The 19,467-nt window shown below is 36.4% G+C and overlaps 1 protein-coding gene across 2 annotated transcripts in view; it reads left to right on the top strand.

Moving 5' to 3' along the window:
• Positions 1-9,116: 9,116 nt before the first annotated feature.
• SGCZ (sarcoglycan zeta) overlaps positions 9,117-19,467 on the top strand; it is a 198,202-nt gene continuing 187,851 nt past the window's right edge. For both annotated transcript variants that reach the window (XM_059681105.1, XM_059681106.1), the window contains exon 1: positions 9,117-9,311. In XM_059681105.1, the coding sequence (XP_059537088.1) occupies positions 9,117-9,311 (195 nt within the window). The remainder of the gene's footprint in view (positions 9,312-19,467) is intronic.

Here is a 19,467-nt window from a genome sequence, read left to right as displayed (position 1 = left end):
TCCTCTCTGCTTTTAACTTGTTACATCAAAACTGGGCCTTGCCAGGCCGGTATGGTTCAGTGGTTGAGCATTGACCCATGAACCAAGAGGTCACTGGTTCAATTCCTGGTCAGGGCACATGCCCAGATAGCAGGCTCTATTCCCCCATATGGAGCATGCAGGAGGCAGCCAATTGATATATCTCTCTATCTATCTCTTTAAAAAATTAATAAAACCATCTAAAAAACTGGGCCTTATATTTTTTTTAATTCATTTAAAACCTAAATAATTCAAGCCGAAACTGGTTTGGCTCAGTGTATAGAGCGTCGGCTTGTGGACTGGAGGGTCCCGGGTTCGATTCCAGTCAAGGGCATGTACCTGGGTTGCGGGCACATCCCCAGTGGGAGATGTGCAGGAGGCAGCTGATCGATGTTTCTCTCTCATTGATGTTTCTGACTATCTCTCTCCCTTTCTCTCCCTTTTATAAAAAATCAATAAAATACATTTAAAAAATAAATAAATAAAAAATGAAGAGTAAATAATTCAAGAGAGTTGAAGTCTAATTTTTGGCCCAACTGTTCTGTCTTCACCCAGGTAATCAACAGTTAGTAATGCTAAGAGTAAAAGCTTACTTTGGCTAGATTATGTTGTTCTTTACAAGGACATCTTTGTTTAATTTAAAGCAGAAAATTATAAATTAAAACATATTCTTTATGAATCTTCTCTTTCCTCAAAAATAAAATAACCAAAAATAGAACCCACTAGAATATTGTGCACCAAAGCATATTTGACTGTAAATAATTTAAAGTAATCTGGCAAAATGTAACTAAGGTTGGCAAAGTGGGGGGGGGGGGAAGGGGAATGACTTTCAAGAGACTATTTTGAAATTAGTTTGCAAAATATTTCATGAACGGTGACACTTACCAATGAATCCTCATGGCTAGAAGCCATACTCTTAGCTACCTTGTTCTCACTGAGTTTTTCTATTCGCTGTTAAAAACCAACAAACCTTCCTCTTTCTCTGATTCTCTTTGTTGCCATCGTTCTTTAAACACGTTTTTCTGTTACTCTTTATTACTTTAAATAATGCGGACTTTCCACTTGCCCAGTTAAGCTTTCCAGCTGTGTTTCTGGCAAATTTGTTTTTCCTTAAAGATTTTTCCTTTCCCCCTGCTGTGTGTGTGGCTGCGCTTGCCAACGGGCTTCTCCTGCTTGCAGTCTTAGTGTGTTAGGGGACTCACGCTGTCGCTGCTGTTTTAGCTCTCAGTGCTGATATACCTGAGCGGACAAAGACTTGCCAGCCTCCTTCAAAATTGCTTTAATGGCTAAGTTTGTCTATTAATAATACAAGAGAGGATCTGAGAATTGAGTTACTTCAATGTTAGGGACCTAAATCTAAGTCTGTGCCTTAATAAAGGCCCAAAACGGTGATTGAGTTTTATTCAATAAATACTGAGGAGTTATTTCCTATATAAAAGCACCCAATTATAGAGTGCACAAAGTGTGCAGAATAAGCTAAGAATGACTGCTGCGTCACTGAAAAAGCTCTCTTTAAATGTCCACATTTTAATAGAACGTCTATTCACTTGGGAATGGGTCTCCCTTTTAATGCCTGTGCAGGTTTCTTTCTCCTGTCACTCTCGGCTAGCATCCTCTCCACTTCCTCTCTCAAGAGGCAGCCCATTTGACTCAGGTAACATCTTTCATCATTCTTGGAATTCAGTGGCCAGGCTGTCTCTTTTCTGGGCTGTAAAATCTGACGACAGCATTTTCCATAACCAACAGGGAAAAAGATTCATTCCTAGTAGACTTTTTTTTAATAGCAAACTTTACCTTCATGTTGGAACATGCCTTTGAGAATTAAGTATCATAGATGGGCGGAGTTTATATCATCATGGTAAGTGGACTTGACCATCTTAGTTTCAATCTCTCTCAATATTAGAAGCTGTTTAGAGACTCATTTTCTGGGAACAAAAAAAAATGCCTTTCTGCTCTGTAAAGTTCATACCATATAATTTGGATACTTTAAGCATTTTGTTTTTTATTATTATTATTATTTTTTAATATATTTTATTGATTTTTTACAGAGAGGAAGGGAGAGAGATAGAGAGTCAGAAACATCGATGAGAGAGAAACATCGACCAGCCGCCTCCTGCACATCCCCCGCCGGGGATGTGCCCGCAACCCAGGTACATGCCCTTGACCGGAATCGAACCTGCGACCTCTCAGTCCGCAGGCCGACGCTCTATCCACTGCGCCAAACCGGTTTCGGTTAAGCATTTTGTTTTTAAAGTTATAGTTCATTTTAAATAATTTCAATGTAAATACTTACGCAGCACTTAAGTAGGAAACTATTAGCTAAGGAGTGGGTAATACATTTTAAAGTATTTTTTACCATTTAAAATGAAAAGGACACTTGAGCATCCTTGTCTACTTTTCTACTCCCATATTGCTCTTATATAAGTCAATGTAATATTCATTTGAGAGAGGATAAAACTGGAGCAAGAAAAGCTAAGTGAGTTGCCCTAGGAGCAGAGAACAGAATGGCCAGGCTGGGATTGCAACTCGGCACATAAATCCGAGACTGCAATTAGTCTATCATGCTCCATCCTTGTCTGAACACATGTCCGACAATTGTAGGGCTAAATCTACATGATCAGCACTTAATGAACAGTGACACCAATGTGATATTTGCCACTTCTTCTAGAGCAGAGGTTCTAAACCTTCTTGCCCTTAAAATACAGTTCCTCATGCTGTGATCCAACCATAAAATTATTTTCATTGCTACTTCATAACTGTAATGTTGCTACTGTTATGAATTGCAATGTAAATATCTGATATGCAGGATGGTCTTAGGCGACCCCTGTGAAAGGGTCATTCGACCGCCAAAGGGGTCGCGACCCACAGGTTGAGAACCGCTGTTCTAGAGTATGGCTACTCTCAGGAGGGTAAGAGGTTTTGGAGCTGAGGTTCAGTTTTTATGGTCACAAGGATGTTGCATAGTGCTACTTAAATGTGCCAAGTCTAGCTCCCTAACCAGAAATTAAAGTCAGTTTTGCAAATTGTTGAGCTTATTTTCTAGGAGACACATGTTTCTCTTTTATATTCTTTTTTTAAATATATTTTATTGATTTTTTACAGAGAGGAAGGGAGAGAGATAGAGAGTCAGAAACATTGACGAGAGAGAAACATCGATCAGCCGCCTCCTGCACATCCCCCACCGGGGATGTGCCCACAACCCAGGTACATGCCCTTGACCGGAATCGAACCTGGGACCTTTCAGTCCACAGGCCAACGCTCTATCCACTGAACCAAACCTGTTTTGGCCTCTTTTATATTCTTATTCCCTATAACAGGGGACCCAAGGAACAAGTCTAAGCAGAAATTAGATACTCAATTTATATTTTAATATGTAGAAATCAAATTAGTGAGATAAATACTTTGCTATTTCCTTCCAGTCTTTCTGCTTCATCTCTGCATTATACCCAGTGATACCCAGTGTTTGCTTACATCTCTGCATCATACCCAGTGTTTCTGTGAGTAGTATTGTAAGTGGTTAATTAAAAAAACACAATTGTATTAATTATATCACTTCCAATATAAAATAGGTTCTCTTTACAGCTTTATCATCAGATTGGCAATTTAGTGGTAAAATCTGGACTTTAAATAATAGGTTCTCAATACCCGGGCTTGTACTAACTTTCTTTTTTAAAATATGTTTTTATTGATTTCAGAGGGTACGGGAAGGGAGAGAGAGAAAGAAACATCAATGATGAGAGAGAATCCTGGATTGACCGCCTCCTGCACGCCCACTCTGGGGGATCAAGCCTGCAACCAGGGCATTTGCATTCACCAGGAATAGAACTGTGACCTCCTGAGTCAGAGGTCGATGCTCAACCACTGAGCCAACTCAGGCCGGGCACTTGTACTAACTTTCTAATGTCCACAAGTATATGTGCAAAATTAGAGTCTATTCTTGGTAAAACTCAGATTGTAAAAATACTCACCTCCAGACTTCTCAGCTCACTGCTGTTTTAAAGTTGTTTGAATCCCTTCTCTTTTAGGGTCATAAAGACACAAACCTGTGGCAGGGTCAGTTGGTCATCCTTTCAGACAACATTTCCCCCTAAGAAAACATAAAACAGGGCATTCCTTTAATAGCTCTTATTTTCACCCTTCACCAATAGCAATTTGAAACATTTATCTTACGCACTATTATCTCCCTTAACCTCTTATTTTCTTCCTCTGTTCTCACAAATAGTAGCAGTGGTTGAATCATCTTTAGCCTTTCCTGTCTATCTAGAAAGATGCCCCATCTAATAATATTCACACATGCCCTCTTTCCTCCCATCCAAATTTTAGAAAGTAAACAAGACAACCTCACTGAAAGAGGAGAACGCCTATTGGTGTCAGAAGGGAAAGATGATACTTTTACATATTGGCAATCTAGGTGTTGGACACAGAATCCAAATGGAACAGATCTCCGGTAAAGGTGCCTCTGAAGACGTGTGCTGTGCAGGTGGTGCTGCCCCCTGCCCACCAGGCACCTGCGAACTTGAACCACAGCACAGTTAGCTTTGCATATGTCCATGTAAATATGTCAGAAGTCTAGTGTATGAGATGGAGAACTAGTCTCGTTGGATTATGACAATTACAGCCTGTCCATATTACCCCTACTTGTGGGATCCAGATACTTGGGTAATTCGTCATTGTCTCTAGTTCCTCCACCACCACACCTCTGAGAATGCTTAGCTCAACCCTTGGTCCCAGCTTTGTCACCTCAAAAATTGGCTCTATACTAGGTATCCTTATTTCCTTTCCATTCTCTACCTCCCTTTATATAGACTTGCACTGGCCCCTGATTAATACTCCAACATCTGACTCCATACTCTCATGTGAAATCCCATTTTTGCTCTTCTTTCCCCCTCAAAAAAATGGTCCACATTCTTCATTTATTTACTTTAAATTTTTAGTTATCCCACTCTAATTAGGCTTTCAATACTCAGAGATCTGTTTTACCTTTCTTCTTAGAAGACTTCCATCATTTCAGTCTCATCTCAGGTACCCCTTCTTCTAAGAGGTATTCTCTTTTTACCACATTTAAAGTAGTCTTCCCATTATATTACCTTGTCTATTATCTTCATAGAATCTATCACAATTTAAAAGTATATTATTTGTATAATTTATCTATTATACTTATTTTGTTATTCGTATATTAATGTATTTAGTATTACATATAATTTTATGTCATTGTACTTATCTATTATATCATTGTATTTATTATCATCTTCAGAGTATGTTACAATTTGATATGTTTTCTATTTCTTGACTGTGTTTTCTCAAATATGTAAAATTCATGAGTGGAATCATATTGAACTCTCCCTGCACATAGTTGTCACTAAATACATATTTTGTCAAGGGAAGACCCACTTCTGCCTAGACTCTCAATTGCTATGCCCTACTCTGAATATTTATATAAAATAAATAATGATGCTAGTTACATTGGAGTAATTGGTACGTTTCTTTGGCCTTAGTATTTGGTACTATCACCTCCTCCTGTGAGGCAAGGGGGAAATAGCCAATGTTCTCGGCTACTCTAGTTAATATCTCTGACATTCCCTCCAGCTCAGTAGACTTCACCAGAATTTCCCAAGATCATTCCAGAACATTTCATTCTCTTCTAGTCTTTATTTGCTATGTTATTAAATTTACTGAACAAAATAGCCCTTCCTGAAAACCAGATTTCCCATATCTTCAGGGAAAGATGAATTTACAAGGTTTAATTCTATTTGCCCGGGCATGTCTCATATAACCATGTAACATATTGGAAATATTATTCACATTATCAGGGTATTGAAAGTATGTTTCTTCATAAAGAAACTGCAATGTCCACATTTAAATCAGCCTTTATCTGAATTACAATGGATTATAAGTAAGTCAGATTGCCTTATTGTGAATAATACTCATCTTGATCCAAGGAGGTGACGACTTCCTTGCTATTAAGTAAGAAAAACTGTATTTTAGAAGTTATTTGACTGTAATGAATGCTCTGTCAGTATGAAATATGGTATGAAATAGAATTGCAAAAGTAAGATGCAGAAAGTAGTAATTACTTTAAGTACCCAGGAGGAGTGTACACAACCTTGAACACCAAAGGAATTTCAAAGAAAGGTTCTTAAGGGTATTGAATTCATATTGCAGATGGAGATAGAGAGGACTGAGCCAGAGAGCTATCTCAGTACAAGGTATTTTCTCTCAGGAAATTGTGATCATCTCTCTTTCTCAGGACACCTACTTAGTGTTCTGAGAAAATTAGTATCTCTGCAATTGTGGATTTTTTGATAGATTTCTTTAGAATGACAATAGCACTTGGTGAAACAATGCTCTATATTATAAAAATCTCCTAATGCCAAGGCACCAAGATATTTTAGAATATGCTCAATACTTGAACATGGATCAACATTTTACATCTTAGGCAAAGGTTGTAAAAGTTTCAAATTTAGGATCATTTCCTTAATCTCTTAGAGTTGTATGTTGTTACTCTTTGCTGGTAATATCACTGCACCATAACACTGACTACAACCTTTTGTGATCTTGAAAAAAATCTGTGAGATTTAAGAAATAAAGAGCAAACTTTTTGCAATTCACATGCTCTAAAGTATTTTGTGCTGAAGAAGGTATATAAAGTAATAATGCTAAATTTATCTTTAAGATGAGGTAATAAAATTCATCAAATAACAAAGTATTTCATGTTTTCTTGACAACCTTTTCTCTTGGCCTTTTGTTATACAATTAGATCTTTATAATTGTTAGAGGCATTTGATATGTTTTCCAGATCTCTTGGTTTTCAATAAAAATTGAAAATAAAAACCTATTGCTGAAAGATCCTTTTCTCTGTAATTTGTGTTTGTTTTATTTCAGAGACCTAATACATTTTTATTTCTCTTCAAATTCACACTAATCTTCACTTTATGTCTAAATAGAATTTTGAGAAATAGAGGATTGTAGGAAGGAAGTGTACTTTCCTATGGGATTAGAGACAATGCATGATTGACATAACCCCAATTTGATATGTCATTTTTCAGAGACCAACTCCAGAAGGGAAGTTCTCCCTGCTAGTCAGGTACATGCAGGTTTCTACTCTCCTGTACCCATGTTCCTTGTTCTCTACTTTCATTGCGATGGTCCCTACAGTCACTCTTTTTCCTTCTTCATATAATCTATTGTCTATTCTGTAATCACAGCCACTGCCAGAACTATGAGGTTTTCAATAAAAATCTTCAGGCAAAGAAAACCCCAGTGGCATGTTGTTACCTACTATACCGTTTATGTTACATAGCAGTTCATAGGTTACACATCTCCCCTGCAAATTTGATCTAATTAAGAACTAAACCTGTTTGGTTAGTTTCAAGAAAACATTAAATGTTAACTTGAATAGTAGGAATGATAATAAAAATGAGTCCATTCTTTATATTATGAAAGAATTTGTTCTTGATCACCTAAAATTATTAGCACCTCTAATTAAAGTTATGATTTAATGTATATAACTATTTTTATTATATAATTTAATTATAAAAATTGAAAACAATATTTAATATTGCAGTAATACAATTTGAAATTATAGTTCTAAAATTTAAAAAAAATGGGAAAAGCCAAATAAGAACTTGTGTTCTTTGCATTTTTCAATATACAATTCAAAATTTTATCTAGAGTAGGTTTGGGTGAATAAAAACCATAACTTAATAATTTGATTGTACATATTCTACATTACTGGACAGGTTGTTTTAATTCTTTTTTGTTTTATTTTGATATAATTTATTTATTATTATTTTGTTGGTATATTACTTAGTTGACATGCACAAGAAAAGATATCTGAGAAAAACCTAAAGAGAAAAGAAAATGATATTTATTCTTCTATAAAAAAATCATTTTATTAAAATTAAAATTTTCATCCTTTAGGTAATAAATGTGTTATTCTGAAAATTTTATACCATATACCATATATATATATATATATATATATATATATATATATATATATATATATAAATTTTACTTTTTTCATATTTCTTGGTTGTATCAAACAGTAAACGAGTGTATTTTCTTTGTGAAAGAAGTAATTTAGATCCAAAATCGATATATTACCCCTTTTCCAAAACTTACTTTTGCTTATATCATTATATTATATTGTAGCAGCAGTTTTCAACCTTTTTCCATCTCATGGCACACTGAACTAATTACTAAAATTCTGCAGCATGCCAAAAAACTATTTTTTGCCAATCAGACAAAAATAATTGGTATAATTTTTATTCATTAAACACTATATAGCTATTGTGTTTGATGTTGCTCTTTTTTTATTTGACCTTCTAAGGGAAGAGAGGTCAGTGCCCCTGACTAAATAGTCAGGTATTGCATGTTTTTTAAAAAAATTTAGCACCATTTGAAAACCGCTGCATTTTAGGATATTATGGCATATCATTTCATTCTTTCAGAGTTCAGTTTCATCCTGATAACTCATTGAAATATAACTAAAATAAATAACCAACAAAGTTCTAAAGAAAAGTTTTCATTAAATAACTATACTATATAATTCCAAATAAAAGCATATCTTCTTTCCATAAGTTCTTGCGAAAGCATTGTTGTTTTATTAAATCACATACACTGAGCTACTTGTATCCTGCACTTTTAGATAAAGGCATACCAATACCTTGCCATACCGTGGTCTCTGTCTGCCCTAAAGAATATTTTTATTTATTTTTTATTCCAAGGATATCTTGAGTGTTTATAGAGTTGTTGGGTTTTGGACAACTGGAAGTAGAATTGAGTATCTTCAGAGACTCCTGAGAGGAAAGGCTACTGTTAGGGTTAGATAAACCTGACTTAAAATAATATATATCCTAGAGACATAAGAATAATTAAATAGCTTTAAAGGGCTAAGTTGATGATAATGAGTTGAGGGGATTTATAACATCTGGACCACATTTAATTAAATGAATTAATAACTTATTTTGATTACATAGCAATAATGATGTGAGCGCTCACTACCTATTATTCTTAGGTATTTTGTGTCTTTTGATTAAAAAAACAAAACAATGGTTTTAATTTTGAATGCTTTTCTTTTTCTTTTTGCTCTCCAGATGACACGAGAACAATACATACTAGCAACACAACAGAATAACCTGCCAAAGGCTGAGAATGCACACCTGTACCCTGTGGGCATTTATGGATGGCGAAAGAGGTGCTTATACTTCTTTGTCCTTCTGCTGCTGGTTACCATGATAGTTAACTTAGCCATGACAATTTGGATATTGAAAGTTATGAATTTCACTGTGGTAAGTACCACCATGATTTTATTTTACATCTATTGCTTTTGGTTCAAAGACCATACAACTCTTATTTTTTAATTGAAAGTTATTCACTTTAATCTTTACATGTATCTATCTTGAAATTCCAAAGGCTGTCATATATAGTTTTCAGACTACTTTCAATAAGTGTATTCACGAAATACATCTGGCATTACTACCTGCCGTTTAAGTGTGGGAAATTTACGTAACCAGACAGTACAGCACATAGATTCATTAGAAATTTAGAAAACTTTTAACCAATACACAGGAACTATTGCTTGCTCTACCTGGGCATCTACGAAATGAGTCTGATATTTCATGATAATATTAGATGATATTTCACAATAATACTAACATCAGAAATCACAAGTACCTTTGAGATACTTCATATAGAATATTTGCCTCTCTATCTATTGCCTGTTCAAACCTAAACTTTGGAATTTTGCCTGGGCTGCATGAACCAATGTCTATAATTGTTGTGAGATGGTTACCTCATTTTTTTAGTATGGGTATGATAAATAAAAGACAAACCAGAAGTTAAATCAACCTAAAATAAAATAATTTTATAATTCATTGCTGAGTTTAGAATATGTACAATAGACCTATTAGCATGACTTATCTGGAAAAATTAGCTGCATCAGCAAAGTCTAGCTTAGTTCAATTTATATTTTCTGGCTAAATTCTTAAATTTCTCTACTCTGCCCTTAAACCTTTTGGCTTTTACTTAGAGACCCCAGATACCTTCCCAGCCAGGCAGGGATCTTTCACTTGCTGACCAGACTGCTATTGTTCTTTAGAACTCTGCGCCCTCAGGGCAAGAGGAAAGCTTGTATTTAACTTCACTGATCTTCCTATATTGAATGTCATTTTTTAAAAAATGAGAAAACAAAACCTCTGCTGTGTATTGACTTAATAAGAGTAATTTCTTCCTAACCTCACTAACATCTAGCTAGAAGTCAAAACAGAATCACAAAGGGCAAAATGAGCCAGCATCTGTCCATGGCATAGGGCACCGCGGTTGGATGCAGAAAGAGCCGGCGAGGGCAGGTGGCCTCCCCTTCAAGAGAGAAAACAGCCACACCTGTGCAAATCATGAGAAAGCAGCACATGCTCACAGAGGAGAATCAGCTGAGCAAGGGCTCCATCTTATTCAAAACAGTGCACATCTGGGAGTTCATCAAAAACGGAATGGAAGACAAAACAGGGTGGGCAGGAATCAGTATGTTCGAGGATTTGAGAAATTACCGGTAGCCTAGACATGGATACATGTTCAGGGTCATTGATCCAGGCCTAAGCCTGTGGGTGCCTAGAGATGGGTGTGAGGGTCACTAGGCCAGTCGTTGCTTTCTGAGAGTCCGGTAATACATCTGAGCCATTCCTTCATCTCAAGAGTTGGCTCAGTCAGTCCTGTCCTCTCCTCTTCCCCTACACACGCGTGGATATATTTTGGCACAAATGTTACTAATGCTTCCCCTAGACATTCAGTTCCTCTGAGCTCTGGGCCTGTCTTCTCTCAGTAGTGTCTGGGTTTCATTAGTGAATCGTTTATCACATGAGTGGGGGCAATGTGTTTATTTCTGCAGATTCTTCTATGCTGTGGTAACCATCAGTCAAACTTGCAATGGCTGACAGCAGCTTTCTCAACCTCATTATCTTAACCAAGAATAAAAAATAAAAATCAATAAGAGATACGAGTAGCTTTTTCTCCAGGTTTTGAAATTTTGAGCCTTCAGTTTCTTCTACCAAGAAGCATCTTTCAAACAGATGTGATCAACTCTCACCTCAGGGGCTTAGATCCCACTCGGGGACCAGGCCACAGGATTATTCAGAGGCAAGCCATGTAAGCTTCTCAAGCATATTTAAATTAATTAGGAAAATAGACTTAAATGCATAATTACATGGCTGCATGCATCGGGCTCCCAATGTCTTGCCCCATGCTGAGGCCAAGGCTGGATAAGCCATTCAAAGAAAATAATTGAAACAATCACCTTTGTCCTCAGGATCCACGCAGGCCTCGGGGTGTCTGTCTCATATGGAGCTATCTAATTTGAACCTCAGCTGGCAGAAGAGTAAATGTCATCATATTCCTGGGGATATTGAAAAGGAATCTATTTCCATAGGGGGCTTGATATTTGCACATATAATTTTTAATTTGGGGCATATATTACTTATTTTGAAATTAAAATTTTACTGTTTTATACACAAAATGGAAGACTATCCTTCCTTCACCCATATCAGCTATTTGTATGCAGCTAAAATAAAAGGAGAGATGAACTTGTAACGACTGCATCAAGTTAATCTTTGTAAGGTAACATGTTCCCTGTATCAATGCAGTAATTCGTAATTCAGAGAAATTCCAAATTATGTAAGTAGTTGCTGAATTTAATGGTCCTGAATACTACACATCAGATTAAGTTGTATGTACTTGAAAAGCGAGAAATAATTTGTAATCCTCTTATATGAGAGCAGTAAAAAAAAATCAATTTTATGTTTTCCCTGTTATATTACGATTGTATCTATCTCTAGAGTGAATACCAAAACCACTTGCCACAATATAGTAAGAAGCAGTAAATGATGTGTAAGTTGTCTGGAGATTATTATTGATCTGCACAAATGTGTATCTTTTTTATTTTAACTATTGCCATCCAACACATAAAAAATATCTGGCTGTGAACATCTTTTATTTGAAGAAACTAGGCATGTTATTGTTATCAAAATATTGTGTTTTCAGCACAACAAAGGTAGCTGCCAACCTGTTTTACGATACTTCATGGAGTCTATCAGCATGGCCAGTATTGTGCATGATCTGTATGGTTGATGTGATTTTATTCTGTTTCTCATTTTGTGGGAAACAGAATAAAATCACTTTGCTATTGAGATATTCAACTGCACAGAATGAAGAAAAAGGAAATGAGTTTATACTATAGAGCAGTGATGGCAAACCTTTTGAGCTCAGTGTGTCAGCATTTTGAAAAACCCTAACTTAACTCTGGTGCCGTGTCGCATATAGAAATTTTTGATATTTGCAACCATAGTAAAACAAAGATTTATATTTTTAATATTTATTTTATATATTTAAATGCCATTTAACAAAGAAAAATCAACCAAAAAAATGAGTTCACGTGACACCTCTGACATGCGTGTCATAGGTTTGCCATCACTGCTATAGAGTGAAAAAGATAGATATAAACGCTCGACCAGTGTGGCTCAGTGGTTGAGCATCGACCTATGAACCAAAGGTCATGGTTTGATGCCTGGTCAGGGCACATACCCAGGTTGCAGTCTCAATACCTGGTGGGAGCCATGCAAGCGGCAGCTGATCCATGATTCTCTCTCATCATTGATGTTTCTATCTTTCTCTCCCTTTCTCTCTGAAATAGTACAAACATATATTTTTTTAAAAAGCATGGATTCTGGCACCTGACCATTGGGTCCACATCTAGCTTTCATAGTTTATTAGCTACATTACCTAAGGCAAGTTATTTAAACTGTGGCTGTTTGCCATTCTGTAGAATGGGTGCAATTTTATTATTTATTTCATTAGATTGTTGTAGAAATCAAAATTAAAATAGTAAAAATTCTTTAGATGTGTCTGGCATGTCCAAACAGCTATGTAAGAGTTTGTTACTATTACTCTTACTCATTTCCTGTTTCAACTTCACAATTATCCCAGACATCATGTGAATTAACTTGAATTTTCTATTGAGCATAAACCATCCTAGACAGAAAAGGATGTGTATTTAGTAATAAATTATAAATAAATGAGAGCATTTGTAATCATGTTCATGCTAATGACATGTCTATAGGTTAAAAGAATGAGTGTTGGAGCTGGGTAGCCAGAGGGCATTCTGGCTCAATGATGACCAGTAGCAACATGACCTCCTGTCAGGTACTTAACCTCTCTAACTCCACCCACTTTCTTCATCTGTGAAATGGTTAAAGGCACTGATCCACAGAGATATGAGAAGCATTAAATACCTGAACATTTGTAAAAATTTGTAAAATTGAGCCACAGAGTAAGCCCTCAGTTGGTGTCAGTTATGTGTATTGACATATATGCTTTCCATCCATTATTAGCTGTTAATAATTAAAGTTATTTTATACGATGTATTTTATCACAGGAAATGTATTATTCCCTTGGCATGACGAAAGGATCATTAAGATTCCTTTTGAAATTCTAATTTAATGCTGAGATATAAAACAGTTCACCTAAAACTTCTAAGAGGAACAGTTCAGCTGTCAAAATCATCGTTATTTTAATGACCTAAGCCAGTGGTCGGCAAACTCATTAGTCAACAGAGTCAAATATTAATAGCACAACAGTTGAAATTTCTTTTGAGAGCCAAATTTTTTAAACTTACACTGTATAGGTAGGTACATTCAACTTTAAATTCACGGTTTTCGTCTTCTGTTTTTCTTTGCTTCTTCTTTGTAGCCATCTCAAACAGGGCACCTAAAAAAATGTTTCATTTTATAATAATAAAGCCACCAACACAAAAGAATTACAATTCTTAAATTGACGACAAAAATACCTGTAGGATTTGCAGCTGGTTGGAAAAATACAGGTAACTTTATGCTTCGAATAGGTACTTTTATCACCCGCACGCGATTTGCGGACACGACTAGCACTAACCACTGCACAGAGTGCCTGACTGACTGGCTCACTCAACTCAGGCATGAATCGCGCTCCTCCCCTGCGCTGCGTATCCCGAGGCCCGCCTGCACCGCGTGGCCCGACCGACCGACCGACCGACACCCCACACTTCTTCTAACGCCACTTCTCCAAAATAGACTCACCCAGGCCGAAAACCAACTTCTGCGCACGGGCCACGAAGTTTCAATTGCACTGTACGTGCGCGCCTGCCCGTGGTATTTTGTGGAAAAGCCACACTCAAGGGGCCAAAGAGCCGCATGTGGCTCGCGAGCCGCGGTTTGCCGACAACTGACCTAAGCTATGAACCTGCACTACCTGAACGTGAGCCTCCTGGCCTGTCTGAATGAGAAAGCTCATTCGCTAGAAAGTGCTAATGTCTTCTTGAACCATTCATAAAAAGTAGTACTTAAAAAGGAATGATATAGTGGGATTTCCATTCTTGAGCCTAAATGTTTCAATATCCTTTAATGTCCAGAGTTTTAAATTACTACTGGATTGAGATATTGTAATCTGAATTATGTTTACAGCATCCTAAATTATAACCTTTAGGCTATAACTCTTCAGTTATGAGATTGCCGTTTATGATGTCCGGGATCCCATTTTTTATTGAGCATGTAGTTTATATTCAGCAAGAGTATGTGCTTGAAAGACCAGACTTTGACTTTCACAATGACATTTCCAAGTGAATGTTATATCCCCTTCAACAATTGAAGGAACAGAGGCTTAGGGAAATTAAATAAACTTCCTAGGTCATACTGGTGAGCAAAGGTAGATGCAAGGGCTATATGATTTTAAAACTTATGCTTTTCCCACCACTTTTTATTACATTAATATTAGTAAAATTAAATTAGTTTAATATTTTTCCTAAATGGCTTGCTTCCCTGTACAGCTCAGTGCATTTAAACGCCACCATTAAATATCTACAAATGACATGACTGCTTTTTTCATGATATTTTGAATTTATTGGGCAAAAGGTATCTCAATCCTCTCAGCTGTTATTAATGTAATGGAGGAATCTACCCGATCTCTCATAGTCAGTGAGTCATTAGAACAGTGAAAACTCCTCAGTAAGTCCCAGGCGTGACTACACCTTTGAGTTTGGCAGCGTGGACATTGGAATTTAATTTCTGGATGGAGAATGAGATTTATTAGTGGTACCTTTATAAAGCAGACAGTGATTTTCATAAAGGTTATTTTTCCTTTGATTCCCATCCATGTATTGCCCTGGTTAAACTATATTTTGCCGAGGAGTAACGGATTGGCCATGATAACAGATTAATCTGAGGGTGATTTAGGATCATAGCTTTTGTCCACTTTCCTGGGCTGGCATTTTCGTTTTCCCAGTGTACCTCTCAGTACATGACTCACGATGTCTAGCCCACGCCAAGGTGGGCTGCTACCTTCTGTGCTATGAGCATCCTGCAGGAGAATGCCAGCCGTGCAGCCTGCCTGCTGGAGAACCATCAGGCCTGCACCGCCCCTCAGTGTGCTGTGTGTGGATTTATTACAGAATTTATGGGAGTGAATGATATAGTTAATGTTGCAAGACCACTTCCATTATAACTTTCTGTTTGCACCTCCTCATAATTTTCTGACAAATTGTTCCTCTCAGATGAAATCTTTCATGCTTAGTCTTAGCCCAGCAGTACATTTTCTTTCCTTGAGTTTATAAAGAAAAATTTAGTCATTTTTATCCAAGTTCAAACCAGTACCAAGTGGTAGTTTGTGTTATTGAAATAAACTACAAAAACGGTGGCAAAAGATAAATCACAAACTATATACAGCCTATGCAAAATGAAGTACACTATACTACGAAATATTCTGCAAGAAAATAACACAGGATTAAGAAAATTAGCCATTGAATAATAAGTTATAAAAAGTACAGACTTGTTAGTTCATATATTTGTAAATATATATTTTTTAATTTTTTCAATTAGTTGCCCTACAATATTATTTTAGTTTCAGGTGCATGAGACAGTGATTAGACATTTACAAACCTTATGGAGAGATCGCCCTAATTAATCTAGTATCATCTGACACCAGGCATAGGTATTACAATACCATTGACTATTCTGTGCCGTACCTCACATCCTCGTGACTAGTCTATAACCACCAATTCGTACTGCTTAATCGCTTGGCCTTTGCATCCGTTCTCCCAAGCATTCTCCCATCTGGCAACTATCAAAATGTTCTCTGTAACTATGAGTTCTGTTTGTTCATTTACTGACTAATTCAGTGCCTCATTTTACGTAGTAAAGATGGAGGTCCAGAAAGATACCGTTACATGCCCGTGAGGGTGACTCACAGGCAGAACATGAAATATTATGTTAGGTCACATTGAACTTAAGGTAGTATGTGCGTGTGAGCTTATTCTCACAAATAATAGCATTTGGTATGTCTTACATAAAAATAATAGCATTTGGTATGTCTTACATAATTTGTCTATTTTAGTAAGAACTTTGGCAGTGGATTAAGTTTTATAACCAAATAATTATCTTGAGGGGTTCATGTTTTGCTATTTTATAAAAATAAGGTAACCATTTGCTTTTTAAAAACAGTTGAAATGTCATATGTGTTGTTTCTACACAAAGATATTACTTTACTAAAAATAATCTTTTTGGACAGGAATTTATATGAATTGTATTAATTTCAATAATAATATACTTCTTATTGTTGCTAGTCTTCAAACGTAACTCATATTTTCAATAGGGGCATGACATTGAATATTTTCTATTTAATTTTGGAATGATGGTGAGGTTATTAGTTTAATCTCTGTTAATATTAATGTATACTGTTGCTGTAATTTTCTTTTGATTCATTATCACACTTACAGCATATTAATTGTAACAAAACTACAGAGTAACAATACTTTCTCTAACTTTTCCTGTAATTTGTACAAATGAAACGTAGCCTCTTATCTGAGTATTGTTTTATTCTAATAAGAACCTAGAGGCCTGGTGCACGAAATTCATGCATGGGTAGGGTCCCTAGGCCTGACCACTGATCAGGGCTGACCTATGGTGCAACTGGTGGGGTGATTGGGGGTCCCCCACTGGCACCCACCTTGGCTGCCCTGGGGCCTGCGAGGCTGGGGGTAGCTCCTGCATTCAACATCTGCCTCCTAGTGGTCAGTGGGCATCATAGCAACCGGTCATTCAACTGACCCTTCTGCCGTTCGGTCAATTTGCATATTAGGATTTTATTATATAAGATTATAGACATGCTTAACTTTTAGATACAAGCAGGCATTTTAAACAGGTGCAAATTACCAGTGATCAATTGCCACAAGAATGTTATACAGACACAAACCCCAATAAGTGAAAACAATAAATATTCTATTAATGTAGGTATCTGTGGATTGACTGTGCATTTCCCTCATCGAATGTTGGCAGGACTTCCTCATGGATCTTCAGTCAGCTGTCCAGTCATCTTGTAGCTGTCTGATTTATTCCCAGGCTTGACAGTCATTTAACTGTTGGCTGGAGTTACTGCAGCGTGTTTTTCACTCTGAGTACACAAGCCAAATCTAAGCAGGTTAAAAGTTACAAGGAAAAACTTAGATATATCCACCATTATAGTATCATGCAAAGGCATTTAATGCCATAAAAATCCTCTGGCATGTACCCTAAAAATAATTAGGAATGAGGGGAAAAATTTTTGTCTAAAAAGTGCATATTATATTTATATGAAACAATGCAAAGATCTAAACAAGAAAAATTAAAGCAATAATAATAAATGTGTGTAGTTTTAATCATTAAGCTTAATTTTTCAAATAATAATGATTTTGGATAAGTGTTTAAGGTAAAACAGCAAGTGAAACATTCATATTTAAAACAATGTATGCAATATTATGCAAAGTCTCTAAAATATCATAGAAAAAGATTATTTTGATGACAAATAAACATTAATGAACTTAAAAATCAATTAAAGTTGGCAAAGATAGAATATTATTCTCAATAAACTAATTCACAATAAGTAGCAAATGGATAGAAGTTTTCAACTTCTGTATTATAAATAGATCACTTAAAATATTTCATATCTAGCCACATACATTATAATAAAGATGGTACTGTATTGCAGGTGTTTGTACATATTTTTGCTTCATGGTTACATGGGTTTAATTCCCTTTTTAATGTAAATAAATGTTCTGCTCTCGATCAAGTGTATAAATCAAAGCACCGTTATTTTAATAATCCATGAGAGTGGATTTGAATTGCTATCGCCTAAAATAGTTTTATTTAGACTGATTATAGTAGAGGCTTGAATGTTTGTTGAGGAAGGAAGGGAGGGAGGGAGGGAGGGAGGGTGGAGAGAGGGAGGAAGGAAGGAAGGAAGGAAGGAAGGAAGGAAGGAAGGAAGGAAGGAAGGAAGGAAGGAAGGAAGGAAGGAGACAAAAAGTGAGCAAAGCCTCAGAGTGACACATTTTGTTGAAAAATGCAGAATTTAAAAATTAAGCCAATAACTAAAGGTGAAAGCAGAAAGAGCCTTAGAGTAATGACTGAGAGGTGAAGAGTCTTCTTTATACCCTATGGGCTAAAGTTCCCCACATGCTCCACCTAAATCCAGGGAGCTCTATCCAAACACCTGTGTGGACAATTTTCACAAGGTGATGAAATTTTGCAGAGGACATTGTCATGTAAACACATTTTCAAATGCCCACATTTAACCAACGGTAAATAAAAAATAGGGAAAGCAATAGAGATGTAGTCCAAGCTGTCTGTGTTATTAAGCCAAACTATCTCTGCAACTTGAATAGTGAACTTTAGAAATTACAATGGAGGTTCCAAAGACTCTGCAGTGAGTACTGATACCAGGAGGCACTCAGCCTGGAGTGCAGAGAGAGTCCATAGGTTAGAAGATTTAGGGTGAAGACATAACCACAGCTGTGGTTTTAAGAAAACCCTGGGGAAGCAATCATGTGTAGATATCTAGTTGTCATTATATACATACGTACATACGTGTGAGGTCTCTGACCTCAGGGAATGTATAAGCCCTCTTTATGGGGCTCCTGACTGGTTAAGTCACGCACAATAAGGATACGCTTCCTTTTGATTAACTAAAAGCCAGATGTTTAGAGAGGCTAATTACAACTGAAGCCCCTAGATTAGTGATTAACTGAGAGAAATGGCCACTGCCTCTATTTTTTTCTCCAACTATCTCAGAGCGTATTTCTCTAGGCTACCCTATTCAGCAACATATAGAAAGGCAATTATGAGGAATGTAGTTCAGCTTAACCAAGTTGACACATCACAAAGCCATCACATTGAGTTTATGTTAATGGTTTCGGTTATTTCAGGTTTTGCTGGTATCGTACACAACCTTTAATTTTTTAAAAAAAATATTAGATTCCATGTGAAAGCAACTTAGAACTAAGTGATTTAAGTTTTCATTTGCAGTTATCATCTTGGGATTAGACTAGCCTGACCTGCAAATGCAGTATTGCTCTTGGAAAGCAGCCTTGTTGCTACCTAAATCTTGCTTTGAGCATAT

Source organism: Myotis daubentonii, chromosome 2, assembly GCF_963259705.1.
Source record: "Myotis daubentonii chromosome 2, mMyoDau2.1, whole genome shotgun sequence".
In the NCBI taxonomy this organism is placed as follows: domain Eukaryota; kingdom Metazoa; phylum Chordata; class Mammalia; order Chiroptera; family Vespertilionidae; genus Myotis; species Myotis daubentonii.
The sequence above is the reverse complement of the archived record's forward strand: the minus strand, read 5'-3'. Positions and strand labels throughout refer to the sequence as shown.